Source organism: Sprattus sprattus (genome assembly GCF_963457725.1).
Source record: "Sprattus sprattus genome assembly, chromosome: 19".
Taxonomy (NCBI): domain Eukaryota; kingdom Metazoa; phylum Chordata; class Actinopteri; order Clupeiformes; family Clupeidae; genus Sprattus; species Sprattus sprattus.
The window spans coordinates 24,297,356-24,312,248 of record NC_137917.1 but is presented as its reverse complement, the minus strand read 5'-3'; the positions used below and the strand labels follow the sequence as shown (position 1 = coordinate 24,312,248).

General features: G+C 40.9%; 3 protein-coding genes across 5 annotated transcripts in view; 2 read left to right on the top strand and 1 right to left on the bottom strand.

Annotated features, from left to right (window-relative positions):
- Window positions 1-1,614: 1,614 nt before the first annotated feature.
- On the top strand, window positions 1,615-6,706 carry fam8a1b (family with sequence similarity 8 member A1b; the record flags this gene model as incomplete). Of its 2 annotated transcripts, none has more annotated exons than XM_080857678.1 (5): window positions 1,615-2,122; window positions 2,468-2,588; window positions 2,684-2,807; window positions 3,850-3,989; window positions 5,365-6,706. In XM_080857678.1, 5 exons carry the CDS (start codon window positions 1,615-1,617, stop codon window positions 5,507-5,509), a joined length of 1,038 nt encoding a protein of 345 aa, XP_080713804.1. In that variant the 3' UTR covers window positions 5,510-6,706. The 2 variants fall into 2 exon arrangements, with proteins under 2 accessions (XP_080713804.1, XP_080713803.1); XM_080857677.1 differs by having other exon boundaries at window positions 2,669-2,807.
- A 468-nt stretch (window positions 6,707-7,174) lies between these two features.
- Window positions 7,175-9,992, top strand: scnm1 (sodium channel modifier 1). Its single transcript, XM_080857712.1, has 8 exons — window positions 7,175-7,262; window positions 7,438-7,508; window positions 8,057-8,145; window positions 8,228-8,322; window positions 8,629-8,729; window positions 9,107-9,219; window positions 9,377-9,503; window positions 9,863-9,992. Exons 1-8 carry the CDS (start codon window positions 7,212-7,214, stop codon window positions 9,960-9,962), a joined length of 747 nt encoding a protein of 248 aa, XP_080713838.1. The 5' UTR covers window positions 7,175-7,211; the 3' UTR covers window positions 9,963-9,992.
- Window positions 9,993-11,566: 1,574 nt separating this feature from the next.
- The window catches only part of tmod4 (tropomodulin 4 (muscle)), a 13,335-nt gene continuing 10,008 nt past the window's right edge, over window positions 11,567-14,893 (bottom strand). For both annotated transcript variants that reach the window (XM_080857795.1, XM_080857796.1), the window contains exons 5-10: window positions 14,028-14,123; window positions 13,742-13,872; window positions 13,340-13,447; window positions 12,683-12,826; window positions 12,287-12,431; window positions 11,567-12,020 (exon numbers count right to left, since the gene is read on the bottom strand). In XM_080857795.1, coding sequence (XP_080713921.1) covers window positions 11,998-12,020; window positions 12,287-12,431; window positions 12,683-12,826; window positions 13,340-13,447; window positions 13,742-13,872; window positions 14,028-14,123 — 647 coding nt within the window. In that variant the 3' untranslated portion in view covers window positions 11,567-11,997. The remainder of the gene's footprint in view (window positions 12,021-12,286; window positions 12,432-12,682; window positions 12,827-13,339; window positions 13,448-13,741; window positions 13,873-14,027; window positions 14,124-14,893) is intronic.

The following is a 14,893-nucleotide window of genomic DNA, read 5'->3' as shown; positions in this document are numbered from 1 at the left end:
ATACTGAACTAAGTTGCAACTCAAATGCCATTCAATCACCTTAATGCTGACAACCTCTATAGCCTATTTGCACTGGGGGTAACTGACAAGAGCTCATCTGCTCTGAACAAAGTGAACTTGACTGCATATGCTACTGGCTTTAGGAATTACTTACAAGCCAGACCAGACGGTGGCGACAAACGGCATTTAAAATAATAAAATTCAATCTTTCATGGTCCGAAGAAGAGGAGATGGCGAACCATAGAGCTAGCGACAGTAAGCAACAATAGGCGGCGATATGGCTGCGAAAAGACACAAAATAAAAGTCCGTCTCAGTTTTTTTTGGAAAATGACCTATTTAAAATAATAGATTATGCAATACATATTGTTAAAACACACACACACACACACGAAATACATGTGTGCAATATTAATTTCCAACTGTGACGGCTGATGAACAAATTAATAAACAAAAATTCATAAAAAAATAAATAAAAAAAATTCAGGATACAGCTCCACAAGGGGTATCAAAGAGAAGCAAACGCTCTTAGCGTCCATATCAGTTTGGAAGACATAGGGGAGGGCACTGTATGCGTGATTTAGAATCTGAATCATAACTAGGATAATTGGGATCCACATTTGAGGAATTTGTCTTGGTTGAGTGGCGCATTTTTTTAGCAAAAGAAACATAAATATAGACAATAAAAAATGAAATACCATTTTACTTTGACTTATCTAAATATCAATATTAATTGAAAAGGAGAATCTTGAAAATGAGCAACAGTGCAAGGTTGTGCCATATGTCACACTGAATAGCTGCCTGTGGCCTGAAACAGGAGTTTGAGGGCATCATTGATGAGACTGAGTTTGTGGGTATTGTTGATGAGACTGAGTTTCAGGGTATTGTTGATGAGACTTTGACAACAACAACAACAAAAAACAAAAGCAAAACAAGTATGTGGTTTGGTGAGTAACCCAGATAAGTTAACTCATAGTAGGGAGTAAACTTCCTAAAAGGATCCCTATGGCTTTGTTTTGCTAGGAGAATTAAGCCATATGGGCTCTTCTATTAGGAGGTTTAACACTTACTCAGAGTTAACTTATCCGGGTTCGTCACTAAACCACGTACTATGAATACCCCCAAGATCATTTAGTTGCCTTCAAAGGCGATTAAGGTATCAACATCTATATATTTCCTTAAAGTACTTGTCATAAGGATTTAATTTCACCCCCGTATCAAGGATGCACAATCTGTTGTCTTCTCAGACACCCCATTTGAAGTTCATCAGTGAGCAGTTATTGTAGGCCAATTATATGCATTTAATCGCCTACCTTCCAACTCTCAGTCTCAAGCAGGTGGAATGACTTCTCTTGTAAAAACATTTTTTGATGTCATTATTTTTTACACTATAGGCTCTTTGTTTTTTTTTTTAAGGCATTGCTAGCTTTTCGCTGGTCCCACCTTTACGTTCATACATTGTACTTGGGAACCACATACATTCATTTTTTTTTTTTTACATATAATTGTAAACTAATAAATAAGAGACGACTTTTATTTTGAAAATGTAATTTACTGCGACCATATTGACATTTTCGTTATTGTGGCTGGCTACACGCTGCTCTAGCCAATCAGTCATGGCGGACTCAGGAAATGAACCGAGTGTCAATGAAAAAATACCTATAAACAACACTATTCGGACTAGAAATTCTGGCAATAATAGAAAGGCCAAGGAGGATAACACTTTAAACAGCAACAAGGACGTTAATAACAGCATGACTACCACAGAATATTGCGAAAAACTGCAAGAATGGATGTGGCAATACTACAGCGGATACGTGAATTGGCATAGCTGGATGTCAGTATTTACTCTCTCTTGTCCTCCTTGCTTTTCTTTGCCTCCTTCGATAAGTGAGGCCCATGCCTCTTTCTCCTCCAGAACCGACATATCTGCCTCAGACCTTCGCAACTGGTACAATCCACTCGCTTTTCCTGTACCACCCCATTTTTTCCCTGCACAACCTGCAGCAGGTAACGCCAGCCCAGCTGGTGACAGTAACGTTGCCCAGTCAACGGTTCCAGGGCCAGTACAACAACAGCAGCAGCAGCAACAGCAGCAGCAAAATGGCAATGCACAACAACCCGGTAAGCGAAATATAGTTTACATAGTCTTGTTCAGTCAACATATGTCCAAGATGACCGAATACGATCTAACTGTAACGTCGCCTCCCTTTTAAGCCGTGCTTACCTTAAGCCCATTCCCATACTCGAGGCAGTACTGTATCGTCAATAATGTACTGTTCAAGGGTTTGCCGACCCTCCGCTACGCGTCGGCCTAACGACACCCTTCACCAGTACATTATTTACAATACAGTACTGTCTCTCGTACCTTAAATAACCAGCTGTTACTGGTCACTGTAACAAGCACATTATATTTAATGTAACCTTTAAACTGCTTTTATTTTGAACTTTAAAATTGTGTTTGTTTAGGTCGGGAATACGTCATACCTTCCCCCCTCCAGAGATTTATGGCAGAGATGGTGGATTTCATCATACTATTCTTCATTAAGGCATCAATTATCATCAGCATCATGCATTTCAGTGGAATGAAGTGAGTTCGTTAATAAGACCTGCACGCTTTCTGCGTTGAATGCCTTCATATATTAAAATATATTGATTAAATCTGATAAGGTCCTCTTTTTTCAGGGACATATCCAAATTTGCCATGCATTTTATTGTGGAGGAAATCGATGAAGACACATCCATGGAGGAACTTCAGAAGATGATGCTTGTGGCGCTCGTCTACCGCGTATTAGTCTGCTTTTATGAGGTTAATACACATAGCTGATATTGTATTGCTGCTGAAATTGTTTATAGTATGTAGACTGTTGACAGGCTGTTGTCTGATGCGTCAAAGTCAAAAACAGAGTAATTTAATTTACAAGTTGTAGCCTATTCAGTCTCTCCTCACTCAACAATCCCTTAGTTTGGTCTTGCCTGTCCATCTGGAAATTACTTAAACACAGCCAGTGTATTTAGGCAATAGATGGGCTTGTTGAAGTCATTACAGTTGAAGAGTGACGTTATCGTCACTCACAAAGACAGGCTATTATGAAAATGTATACAGTGCCGCTTGAAAGTATGTGAACCCCTTGAGCAGTTAAGAGTTTTCTGTTTTACCATAATTTTTCTATTTTGTCATCACCAATTTTCCATCCTACAATCAGAATTGAATAACATAAACCTGACATTTCATCTATGGAAAATTGGTGATGAAAACATTAAAAAATCATGGTAAAACAACTGAAAACTCTTAACTCCTCAAGGGGTTCACAAACTTTCGAGCGGCACTGTATGTCAAGAGAAAGAGAATATAATTTTTTTAGCTGCATAGATCAATTCCTTTAGTGCAGAGACCAGAAATCACATCTCATGCATAACATGATCATATTTCTCTTTAAAGGTAGAAAGTAGAATGTTGATTGCTCCCTGAATTGGCATGGGATAAGAATCCAATTAAAAGCCACCCATAAGCAGGCCACTGTGTGTGTGTGTGTGTGTGTGTGTGTGTGTGTGTGTGTGTGTGTGTGTGTGTGTGTGTGTGTGTGTGTGTGTGTGTGTGTGTGTGTGTGTGTGTGTGTGTGTGTGTGTGTGTGTGTGTGTGTGTGTGTGTGTTGTGTGTGTGTGTTTGTGTTTGTGTGTGTGTGTGTGTACAGTTTAGAGAAGAGATTACAGCTCGTTTAAGGATTGTTTAAGCCGACTTCTGTCACATCAGTTGATTTGTTTTTGATCTCCATGAACACTGATGTGAGATGTCTACTGAGGTGTCATGGAGGATTTAACAGTTTAATTTCAATCCTTTTCAATCCTAGATTATATGTATCTGGGGAGCAGGTGGAGCCACCCCAGGGAAGTTCCTGATTGGTCTGCGCGTGGTCACCTGTGACAGCTCTGTCCTAGTGCAGGCCAACCGAGTACGGGTCGTCCCTGCGTCTAATGTTTCTCTCTCTGCGTGAGTTTGGTGTTGATTTTCTTCCAAAATACCCAGTGATCCATCTTCGTTTGTGTTGAAGGATTAACATGAGATGCCAAAAAATGTGCCATATCAGATAAACTCCTCATGTTTCTGTCAGTTGCGCCATAGTGATTGTGTCCACCAGAGGATAGTTTGTTATGCAATAGTAACAAATGATGCTTAGTCCAGTTTCCCCGGCACAGTAAGACAAGTGAGGTATAACCATTCAACTCCTTTACTTTATAATATAGGTATCCACTGGCTTGGTGCCCAGTAAGCTGTCTTGCGTCCTTTTGCAATATAATTTATGTCAGCTAACTTGTCAGCTGAAGGGAAGAAGGTGCTAAACAAAAAACACTCTTGAACCAGTATGAAACATGGACACCAACTGCTAACTATATTATTTGGGGAATTATGACACTCTCTCTTAGACCCCTGCAGTTTTACTTACCTACTCTGAAATGGGAAAAGAAAACGGCATTAATCTTCATCGTTCCACATGATTTGGTTTAAAAGATCAAAGTGTCTATTGGTATGGAATTTTGTGGTGAAAAGATTGGCGCTATTGCTACGGATCTGTGTCAATAGAACCGCAATAGCCTGTGAGCCCAGGTGTTTTAAGTGTGTTGGTTATCCAGTGGTTAGTATTGCTGCCAAGCAGTTGACTCAGGTTTGATTCCTCTGATGCCCAATTTTGATACATTGATTATTGATCAGAAACTTTAAACAATTTCTGATATCACAAAGTCACTTACAGGTCACATTGCTTCGGTGACTGGGCTGTGTCACGGAGGCAAGCTAAACAAACACCCCACACTGACTAAGCTACAAGAATGGTGTTTATGCTGACTAATGTTTAATAAAGATAAAAGAAAAAAAGTCTACACTGACTGAGCTATGTGCCTAATGGAGGCACACCAACCAACAGCCCTGTGAGGCACGCCCTGTGAGGCGCATCCTGGAGGGAACGCTAGCGACTGGACTATTGCCCTATTGCCCCTGCGTTGTCTAAGTGTCGCACTAGGATTCACCACAACACACCACACTCTTTAAACCCTCTCCACTGACAGACACCATGTTGCTATGGAATGAGAATAAAGCATATGGAAATAAAGCTATGGAAACTGTGTCCATGGCATCAGAAGATTGGGTCAGAACAATTCTGGACTGATAATATTTTAACTATTGGTGCGGAATTCTGTAACAATAGCAGGGAGATACCAGTATTTCGGTCAAGTGTAAGGAGCAGCTCCTAGTAAAGCATCCTTGTGTGGCAGGGATTGTGTTTGGCATTCACTGACTAACTGTAATGCAACCACGCCCTTTCCTCAACGTCTGCATCATCTCTCTTCCTCTCTCTTCCTCTCTTCAGGTCTACCATTCGAGCCATGAGCAAAAACTTCTCCATCGCCTTCCTGTTCCCTGCCTTCATCACACTCCTCTTCTTCCAGCACAACAGGACAGTGTACGACATAGTGGCTGGCACCATCGTGGTCAAGCGGCGTGGTGCCAGATGACATTCCAGGCGAGGGCATTCTGTTGTGGGCTAATGTGCCGCTGTGACCGTCGACCCCCTCTGGTGCTCCTGAGATTTTCTTGCAGTGCCGTCCAATGAAACGAGAGAAGAAGCATAGGTTGACACCCCCTTTGACCCAGCGATGGACGCGAGCTCCTGGACAACACATGGCAAATCTGTGATCCCAAATTAGCAGCATTTTTGATAAAGTATTTTCCTCATCTCCCTCTGACATCGTCATGCCAGTGGTTCTATTCGTGCCAAATGTATGTGGTATGATAAAACACAGAAACGTTATACTGATGTCGTCAGTACATGAAAGAGTGTTTTATGTACACATTAGTTTTGGTTGGTTAATTTATTAATAAGTAATTAATGACATGCACACCTTTTTTTCAAGATTTACTTTAACTTTGATTTTGGGAATGAGTTTTAGTCATACGATTGGCCTGTCTAGTGTTCCATCGATGTGTTATAAACGTGTTTCTCTTCTTTTTTTTTTTACCTTAAAGAGAACTGCATTATTTATCAGAATAATAAGTGTTGTTTTACACATAAAGACATTCCATCATTCAGTTGAGCCATTGGCAATAGTTTTCCACGCTTTCACTGAGCTTTGAAATACTTGGAATATGGACACTGCTTCTGTATGTTCCCTCTCTTCAACTGGAATCTGCACTCTGTGAAGACAGACAGACAACATGCACCAGTGTCCAGTGATTTGATTTGCTGTTTTTTGCTGCGTGAACAACACCAAGAAATTTCATTGGTTAATTCTGGGATGGGAGAGAAATGACCTAGCCTCTTCCTATATTTTCTTTACTCTGTTTGAAGAATAGCATGGAGTGTATTATTTAAAAAAATGAATAGGTGTTTTAATGTATTCCTCTCATTTGATTATTATTGCTTTAACAAAATGAGCAATGCAGATTATCCCAGAGATTTTAGTTTTTAAAGCTGGCAATATCGCTATCGAATGCAAGAGCATAACTTTCTTTTACACCCAAAAGTATTAATTTTGTGATGGTATCTCACACCAACAGTAACAATTAGATTTTTATTTTAGAATCAGCAAAATGGCTTTTACACACAGGATGAATTCTTCAGGTATTCCTCCTGTGATTGCTGGTGATGCTCTTGTTGTGATACAGCCATAGCATACAGAAGTCTTAATTTTTAATGAACACTTTTATTTGATTTGTGCCCTTTAATATCTCAGTGTGGAGGTATGTGTTTTTTACACAGTATTTAATAAAGGAGAAATTAGTGTTTGATGTTGTGGTGTATATTCTTCAAGAGGTGTAAAGCTCTGCTGAGCTTGAATGAAAAGGCATGTAGAGACTTTGATTACATTTATGTAATCATTTTTCAGAATGATTGCTAGAATGCAGCTGTAGACCAGACAGCCACAGGAAGAGAACTTCCATAACCAAGCACATAATAAAGAGTAAACAAGTCTTTCTAGGAAGGGGAGCAAGTCACGGGGAGGCATGTGGCTTCTTTTACGCAGACCGAATTTCTCTTCAGGCTCTTCTTTGTGGCCTGACCATACAAGAAGGCCTACGAATTATTTAAATTTTAAACTCCACTCCAGTGGGTGGCAGTAATGCGTAGGATATTTAGCTAATGCTTCATAACGCTGATGCAGAAGAAAAATACACAACAGTAGAGTTGGTGCTTTGGTTGCTGTGCTGTTAAAAAACATGTCATTCAAAAGACAAGGGGACGACCAAAGTCAGTTGAACATATTGAAGGTAACAGGAATACTTTTTTTTTCAAGTCAGGGATTTTGTACCAAAAGGAGTTTAATCAATTAACCAGTCGACATAATTGCGAACCTACTGTTAGCCAGTCAAAGGTAAATGTTGCTAGTTGCCAGCAAGCTTTCTGTTAATTTTCAGTGACATCCCCGTCACTTTCTCCCTCTAGAAACGGCGTGTCGCTGACCTCCTCGCTTATTACATTCCAGAAGATGAAGCTACCTTAATGAAGAATGGAAGGTGACGTTTAAGTTAACCTACTGTATATTACATGGCTCTTTATGCAACAGTCAATCAAAGTCAATGAAAACCTGGTTCTCAATTCACTGACAAGGTGTCCTGTGTGTCACATTTCGCTCACTGAAGTGAGGTATTGAATGGTGTCAGTTTCACAGATGAGAACTGCCGCATGCTCTCCCTGTACATGGCCTACATCAGTTGCTGGTATAATCTTTAACTGTATTCTAGGGTGGGTTTAGCTATTTGGGTGCCTCAGGCAGGTACAAGAGAGGGGATCTCCTCAACTTGTACGGCGTGACTACACATTTATTTTATATATTGTCATTGCTTGTGTTGGTCATTACTTTATTTGTTGCTATTGTTGGAAGGTATCTTATTAGCCTGGTTCAAATTAAAGTTTGCTTTACTAGCATGACTACACACAACGGCCAAACTGTAGAATGATAATTTATAGCACCTACTTGGACTGCAGCAGTATAGTGGTTGCCTTTGTGTCATCTAGGCCTGCTGAACCAAATCAGTGTCTCACCTCTGTTTTCCGTCAACAGGTACACTTGTTTAGTGTGCTCCTACCGTCCAATTTTTGATACTGTTGACATGCTGACAGTTCACCGGAATGGGAAAAAGCACCTGGAAGGTGGGTTGTTGTTGGGTAAATTGTATTAAGTTATAAAAATCTAATTTGTGATGATTCAAATTTCTGAACTTGTTGGCTCCAGGATTGAAGGGGTTTTATCGGAAGAAAACAAGGTTGCGAACTGAAATTGAAAAGCGTCAACACCAGATTTATGTCGCTGAAGAGGAGGGACAACAGGTGAGGAGAATACGAACAAATAATAATATACATAATATAATATGAATAATAATGGCATGTAATACATTTCAGGTGCCTTACTTGTCTCACTATATATTATATAATATAAATAATAATGGCATGTAATTCATTTCTGGTGCCTTACTTGTCTCACTATATATTATATAATATGAATAATAATGGCATGTAATTAATTTCTGGTGCCTTACTTGTCTCACTATATATTATATAATATAAATAATAATGGCATGTAATTAATTTCTGGTGCCTTACTTGTTTCACTTTTACATTTCTTGTGGTTGATAGGAGGCTGCCAGTTCTGCCCCTCTCTTGACCCAAACTAGAAAAATTACCCATCATGCCTTGCTCAATGCAACACCATACAGCAGTTGTCACAAGAGAAGCAGGTATCCATCAGTTATCCCACATATGTTAGCGCTGATTGCATGAAGAAATGAGACGTAAACTAATTATGAATATGCCTGAGTGTTTCTGAATTAGTAATGTGTATGTGTCGGGGCGACAGTGGTACAGGAGGTAGATAAGTCGTTTAGTGATCAGAAGGTTGCTAGTTCGATTCCTAGTACGATTCCCTGTCGAAAGCGTCCTTGAGCAAGACACTGAACCCCTAATTGCTCCTGATGTGCAGTGTGCCATCAGTGTAAATATAAAATGTGTATACATTGTAAGTCACTTTGGATAAAAGCGTCTGCTAAATGACTAAATATAAATAAATATATGTGTGTGTCACTTTGTGTCCGTCACACTTTTTGTGCGCTGTTAGCATCACGACAGAAGTGGACTCTGAGTGCCAGCCTATCCAGGGAACCAGCAGGCGTTCATTACATGAAATGGAAGCTACCGGCTCAAATGCCAAGTCATCCACAGCTTCTGAAGGTAACCTCACCGCCTTCATCATCATCATCATCATCATCATCATTATTATTATCATCATCATTATCATCTCAAATTACGTATTCCTTTCCTGGGGGATTTCCGCATACCTTATGAACTGGGCTTCTCTTCCTGATCATCCTTCTCTTGGTCTGTCCAGCTCATCAGCATGGGAAGAGCACGAAAGAGGAAAATAAGGGAGGGCCGCAGCAGGATGCTCCCCCTGATGAAGAACCAATGACAGAACAGCGCCGGAAAGAGCTGGAACACTACCTCAAACTTAAAAGGTGTGGTTCTCCCTGAGCTCTTAAGAGCACATATTGTCAGCAGAGGGACCCTGGTCAGTGTCTCGTCTTTATGACGTTTTGCTAACTAGTCAAACTAGAGGATTACTCCTAATTTTAAAGTCGTTTTTTTGTCCTGCTCAAAGTTTTCTTCTGGTGGCTGGGAGTTTTGTCATGGTGCTGTAATTGAATTGCAGTACTGTTTCATAATCATAATTGCATTATATTAAAAACACGTTGTCTAAAAACCACATTTGAGTTGCGGTTGTAGTAGTCCTCTTCTAAGGGTCAGTTTTATCAGAGCAATCCTGTCCTGCCTCCACCTCCTCGCCCTGAATACGTGTGCTTTTTCACCCTTGCAGCGATGGCTGGGTGCAGGACCGGAGTGGCAAGTGGATTAAGGATGAAAATGTGGAGTTTGATTCGGATGAAGATGATGCGCCGTCCAACCCCCATACGTGAATGTTGTCCATTCCCCCCTCCACCCATCCCTCCCTTCTCCCATTCCCCCCTCCACCCATCCCTCCCTCAGAACTTTGTAAATATTTGTTAATAAAGTTTTTCAGAATACAGTTTGATAATATCTGTGTGTTTGTGTGTATTCCTTAATTCCTTATTGGACACTAAAAGGGAGGATATAGGCCTATTGTTTATCTCAAAATTGTAAAATTAAAAAAAAAGTACATTTAAGTAATCTGCCAAGAAGTATGCTTTATCAATGTAGTTCCATTTTGGTAAGAAAGTAGTTAGTATTCAAGCGTAGGTTTGAACATATTTTTGAATGCTATTCTTTTCCATTTTAAAACCGTATTATTTGTCCGAAGCAGAAGATATAAGAGCTCAGCATTCCATGACTTGACAAGAGTTTCTGTCCATATGAGGACCCCTAGCAAGCAGCCATTGCAGAGAGGAGTGTGTGTTTCTTTGTGCCTTTGGTAATTAAAAAAAAATAAACCTCAGGAGAAGTGTGCATGTACATAAAGTGGGTTCAGGAGTAGTGTGTGTGTGTATACTAAGGTGGGTTCAGGAGTAGTGTGCATGTATACTAAGGTGGGTTCAGGAGTAGTGTGTGTGTATACTAAGGTGGGTTCAAGAGTAGTGTGTGTGTATACTAAGGTGGGTTCAGCAGTAGTGTGTGTGTATACTAAGGTGGGTTCAGGAGTAGTGTGTGTGTATACTAAGGTGGGTTCAGGAGTAGTGTGCATGTGTGCGTGTTTACTAAGGTGGGTTCAGGAGTAGTGTGCGTGTATACTAAGGTGGGTTCAAGAGTAGTGTGTGTGTATACTAAGGTGGGTTCAGGAGTAGTGTGCATCTACATAAGGTGGGTTCAGGAGTAGTCTGCATGTATACTAAGGTGGGTTCAGGAGTAGTGTGTGTTTATACTAAGGTGGGTTCAGGAGTAGTGTGCATGTGTGCGTGTTTACTAAGGTGGGTTCAGGAGTAGTGTGTGTGTATACTAAGGTGGGTTCAGGAGTAGTGTGTGTGTATACTAAGGTGGGTTCCACATCCACTTCCAAGCTGCAAAAGTCCAAAGAGGTTAGCAGCTGTTCTTAGAACGTAAATAATCTTATGTTCACATGACTGACTGACCCCCCCCCCCCCCACACACACACACACACACACAACCACACACACACAAACACCACCCCTGCACCCCCACCGCTTCTGCTCATAAACTTCTAAATAAGAGGGTCTATTTGGAGCGTCTGAAACCCAATCCCACTGGAGCTGGGTTGCCTGACCCACAGACAGATGGGTGTAAATAGATAAGGATTGGCCTGACCCACTGGAGACGGAGTGAACAGTTCCGCCTCAGAGGGCGCCTAGAGTGATCAGCTGCAGTTGTGTGTGTGTGTGTGTGTGTGTGTGTGTGTGTGTGTGTGAGTGTGACAATGACCAGGGAATGAAGTTAACAAGACAGTCTAAGTGCATCACAGTGGGTGGGTGAGGGTTTAAGGGCTGTGTTGCAGCAGCTGCATTGAAAGCTGGTAACGAAACAAATCTAACGTTTGTAAATCTAATTTATAATAAGGTCTCCAGATTTTCACAGACATTATGAAGCCTAGTGGGAATACAAAACTTAAAAGCGTCTTTTATTTAAAGTATTTACAAGAACGTTTGTTAGAACCACCATACTGAAAAAATTGGCATGGATGAGTGAAATGATTTGACCTAGAACAAACACTTCCCCTGTCGTTTCTACATGGGTAATATGCATGATGTTCCTCTCACAGCAAGACGACCACAGGGACTTTATTGCATCCACACAGCCGGCTTCATCAAAACCCAAAGGGGCAACAAACAGCAAAGCATGATGATGGTATTGATTTTCACAGAGATAGCATTTTTCACAGTGAGCTACCCAGCCAGGTAACACAGGAAGGTCCTTTGCAAGCCATCGGTAACGTTGGGGAGATGGCTAGCTGCAGTGGTGTCGGCCGGACGCCTCAGAGACATTTTCAACATGGCCGCTGGGAGGAGACGACTTCGGCTTCCCTCATCCTACTCTCTGTTGACGAACTGGAAAGACAAAACAAATTGTTATTATTAATTATCAGACACATCAGAATATTTACTGTATATAAGCTCTCTTTTGACCCAGAGAACAGTTCATCAAAAAGTTCAAAGATAAAAAAAATCCCTACTTTATATATAAATATAATCCCCATATACATAAATATAATGTATACAGCAAAACAATATATATGTACATAAAAATATATAGAAATATTTGTGAAGTGCTCCTTTAAAGATGAAGTTATTAGATGAAATGAAGTGGCGCTCACTTAAGTCATTGTTCCTAGTGATGGCTATCCCTGCCCGGGCCCGTGGGCCTTGCTGGGTGAAATGGTATCCAAACTTGACAATGCTGTTATTCTTCTCCAGCATGGCAGCGATTTCCATCTCCACTGAGTCACCCAGCTTCTGCCTCTGTGGAATGATGGGGGATGATATTGAAGACAAGATAATAAGTGTGTGAGCCACAGCTAATGTCTGTACGCTCTCTGGTTTTGCTCTGCGGATGTCTTTAATTCCACACTGCTGTCTCTACAATATTTTTTAATGCCCCAAAATCCTTAACAATAATTTTACAACAACAATGTAGCAATCATTTTATTAACAATTGTATTATAACAGTATATTAAAATAATAACGGCTGTAGTGCAGTTTGACTGACTCACCTGGTTGTCAATCTTTAATTCGGCGAGTGTGCTGTTTTTGCCCATGGCTTTGGCAATGGCCATCATGCCCTCATTGGTGATGAAATTGGACTCGATGTTAAGACTTATTAATGTTTTATTAACTTTAAGCATCTCAGCTATGGCCTGGAGAACAAACAAAAGGTGGGAAAACATTTAAGCATCTGACCCATGACCATTGGGACAGACAAATGACACATAACACTGTGATTTAGTCTGTCTGTGTGTGTGCCAGTACTGTGAGTGTATAGTTTTTGGTCACCATGCCTGCTGTAGTTAATAAATATATTTGTTTTACAACAGGTGAGCATCTGAGTAGGGAGTATAAGTGAGTAGGATGTCATCAGATGGATCCTGGACCTAATCAAGGTCCAATCTTAATCTTTTTTTTAAGCAACTATCTGTCAGCTGTTACTAGAAGTTTTGTTTGCCGACTTGTCAGAGTATCAGACTAGTGGATTACTCCAGCTTTAAAGTATTCTTTGTCAAAGTCTTCTTCTGGTGGCAGGGAGTTTTTCCACAGTGCTCTCATTAAATGGCACTCAGTAATGCGTAATAAGATCATATAGGTCTAGATGATATTATAATTGAGTGAGTGTATGAGTGCACTGATGAATAAGCCAGTATGTAAGCACTCACAAGTGCAACAGGGTCGTTGCTCCGGGTAGCAGCGATGCTTAGGTACTGCACATGAGTGTTGGACTTCATGGCATCAAAAACTCCTTTCAGCGTTGGGATGGGAATGTCCTGTGAACAGATGGCGAGCGCCATAACACATTCAAATATCAACAGTAGTACAGGTGTAAATATACTGTACATCAAAGCACCTAACTCAACAGGTGTACATACAGCACCTAACTCAACAGGTGAACTTATAGTGTACATACAGCACCTCACTCAACAGGTGACCTTATAGTGTACATACAGCACCTAACTCAACAGGTGTACATACAGCACCTAACTCAACAGGTGTTCTTATATTATCTCAGAACTGACCTGTTCCTAAACAAGGACATGATTATCAAAAGAATAAAGATTTACCGGTATGTTGTTCAAATTGACATCATCCAGACCGCTGTCGTTCTTCTTAATTTGGGCCAGAGTCTCCTCAACATTGGTGGTGTTTGGGGGCTCCTCCGGGAAGATTTTGATCTCATCTGGCTTCACCACACCTTAAAATGACAAATTTTAAACACATTAAAAACTATTTTGCATTGAAATTGTAAAAACACTAAACAGAACCAGTTGATTTATTCTATTTTTAGGTTTATTTCATATTTGATCAGTTGCACCCTTGGAAGTGCTCTTGTGTATGTGTACTACTTACTGTTGATGCCTTCTGTGTTGACAATAGTGCCCTCGAGTCCGCCGAGGGCATCATAGTACTGTTTGTTACTCATCAGCGTGTACATGCCCAAGATAGCTGCAGAGACACAAAACACAATTCATTCAATTATTATAAGACTGAGGTCTAATATACTGTACGAGTGAGGTCTTTTGGTTGATTGGAGGTTGGATTTTGAACTGGTGATTGGTGTAAATGCAAATAGTTCACACACAATTTATGTCATGACAACGCGGGACAAGCATGTCTTTCGTGAACCTGAATGGGGTGTGATATCACTGTCAACAGATCATTTTCCAATTATCTTCCTAATTTCAGCACCCAAACGATGGATACCTTTCATCTTCTTTTAGAATTGTGCTTGGACTCATCTCCTGCCCTGTCCTCTCCAGACACACAATAAAATCCCACTGATGTTTGTCATGTATGGTGCTTTTATATCACTACAATTCACACAGTGCCCTCCAGAAGTACTGTGATCCCTGTGGGATGTTCAGTGGCGCCTGTTTGACCAGCAGAGGGCAGCACCTGGCTTGCCCTTAGGTAGTGTTGCTCACACAGCCATCCTAGCCAGCCTGGGTCCAGTGAACTGTGTGACAGCAACTGCTGTGACAGCAAGAGCCCCCAAAGCAGGGAAAGCCTTCTGTGGGCAGCCCGGAGCAATGGGGACAGCTGGTCAGAGGAGGGGAACCAGATAACGTCACACAAATGTACTCAGGAGTGAATCCACAGCGCACCTCACTCCCACTGACCTCCCAAAATACTACAGTTGGTTTTCTACGGGAAGTAGGGAATGTGTTTTTGAGGAATAATGCAAATTCTAGTGGATGTTTTCAGTGAATGTTATC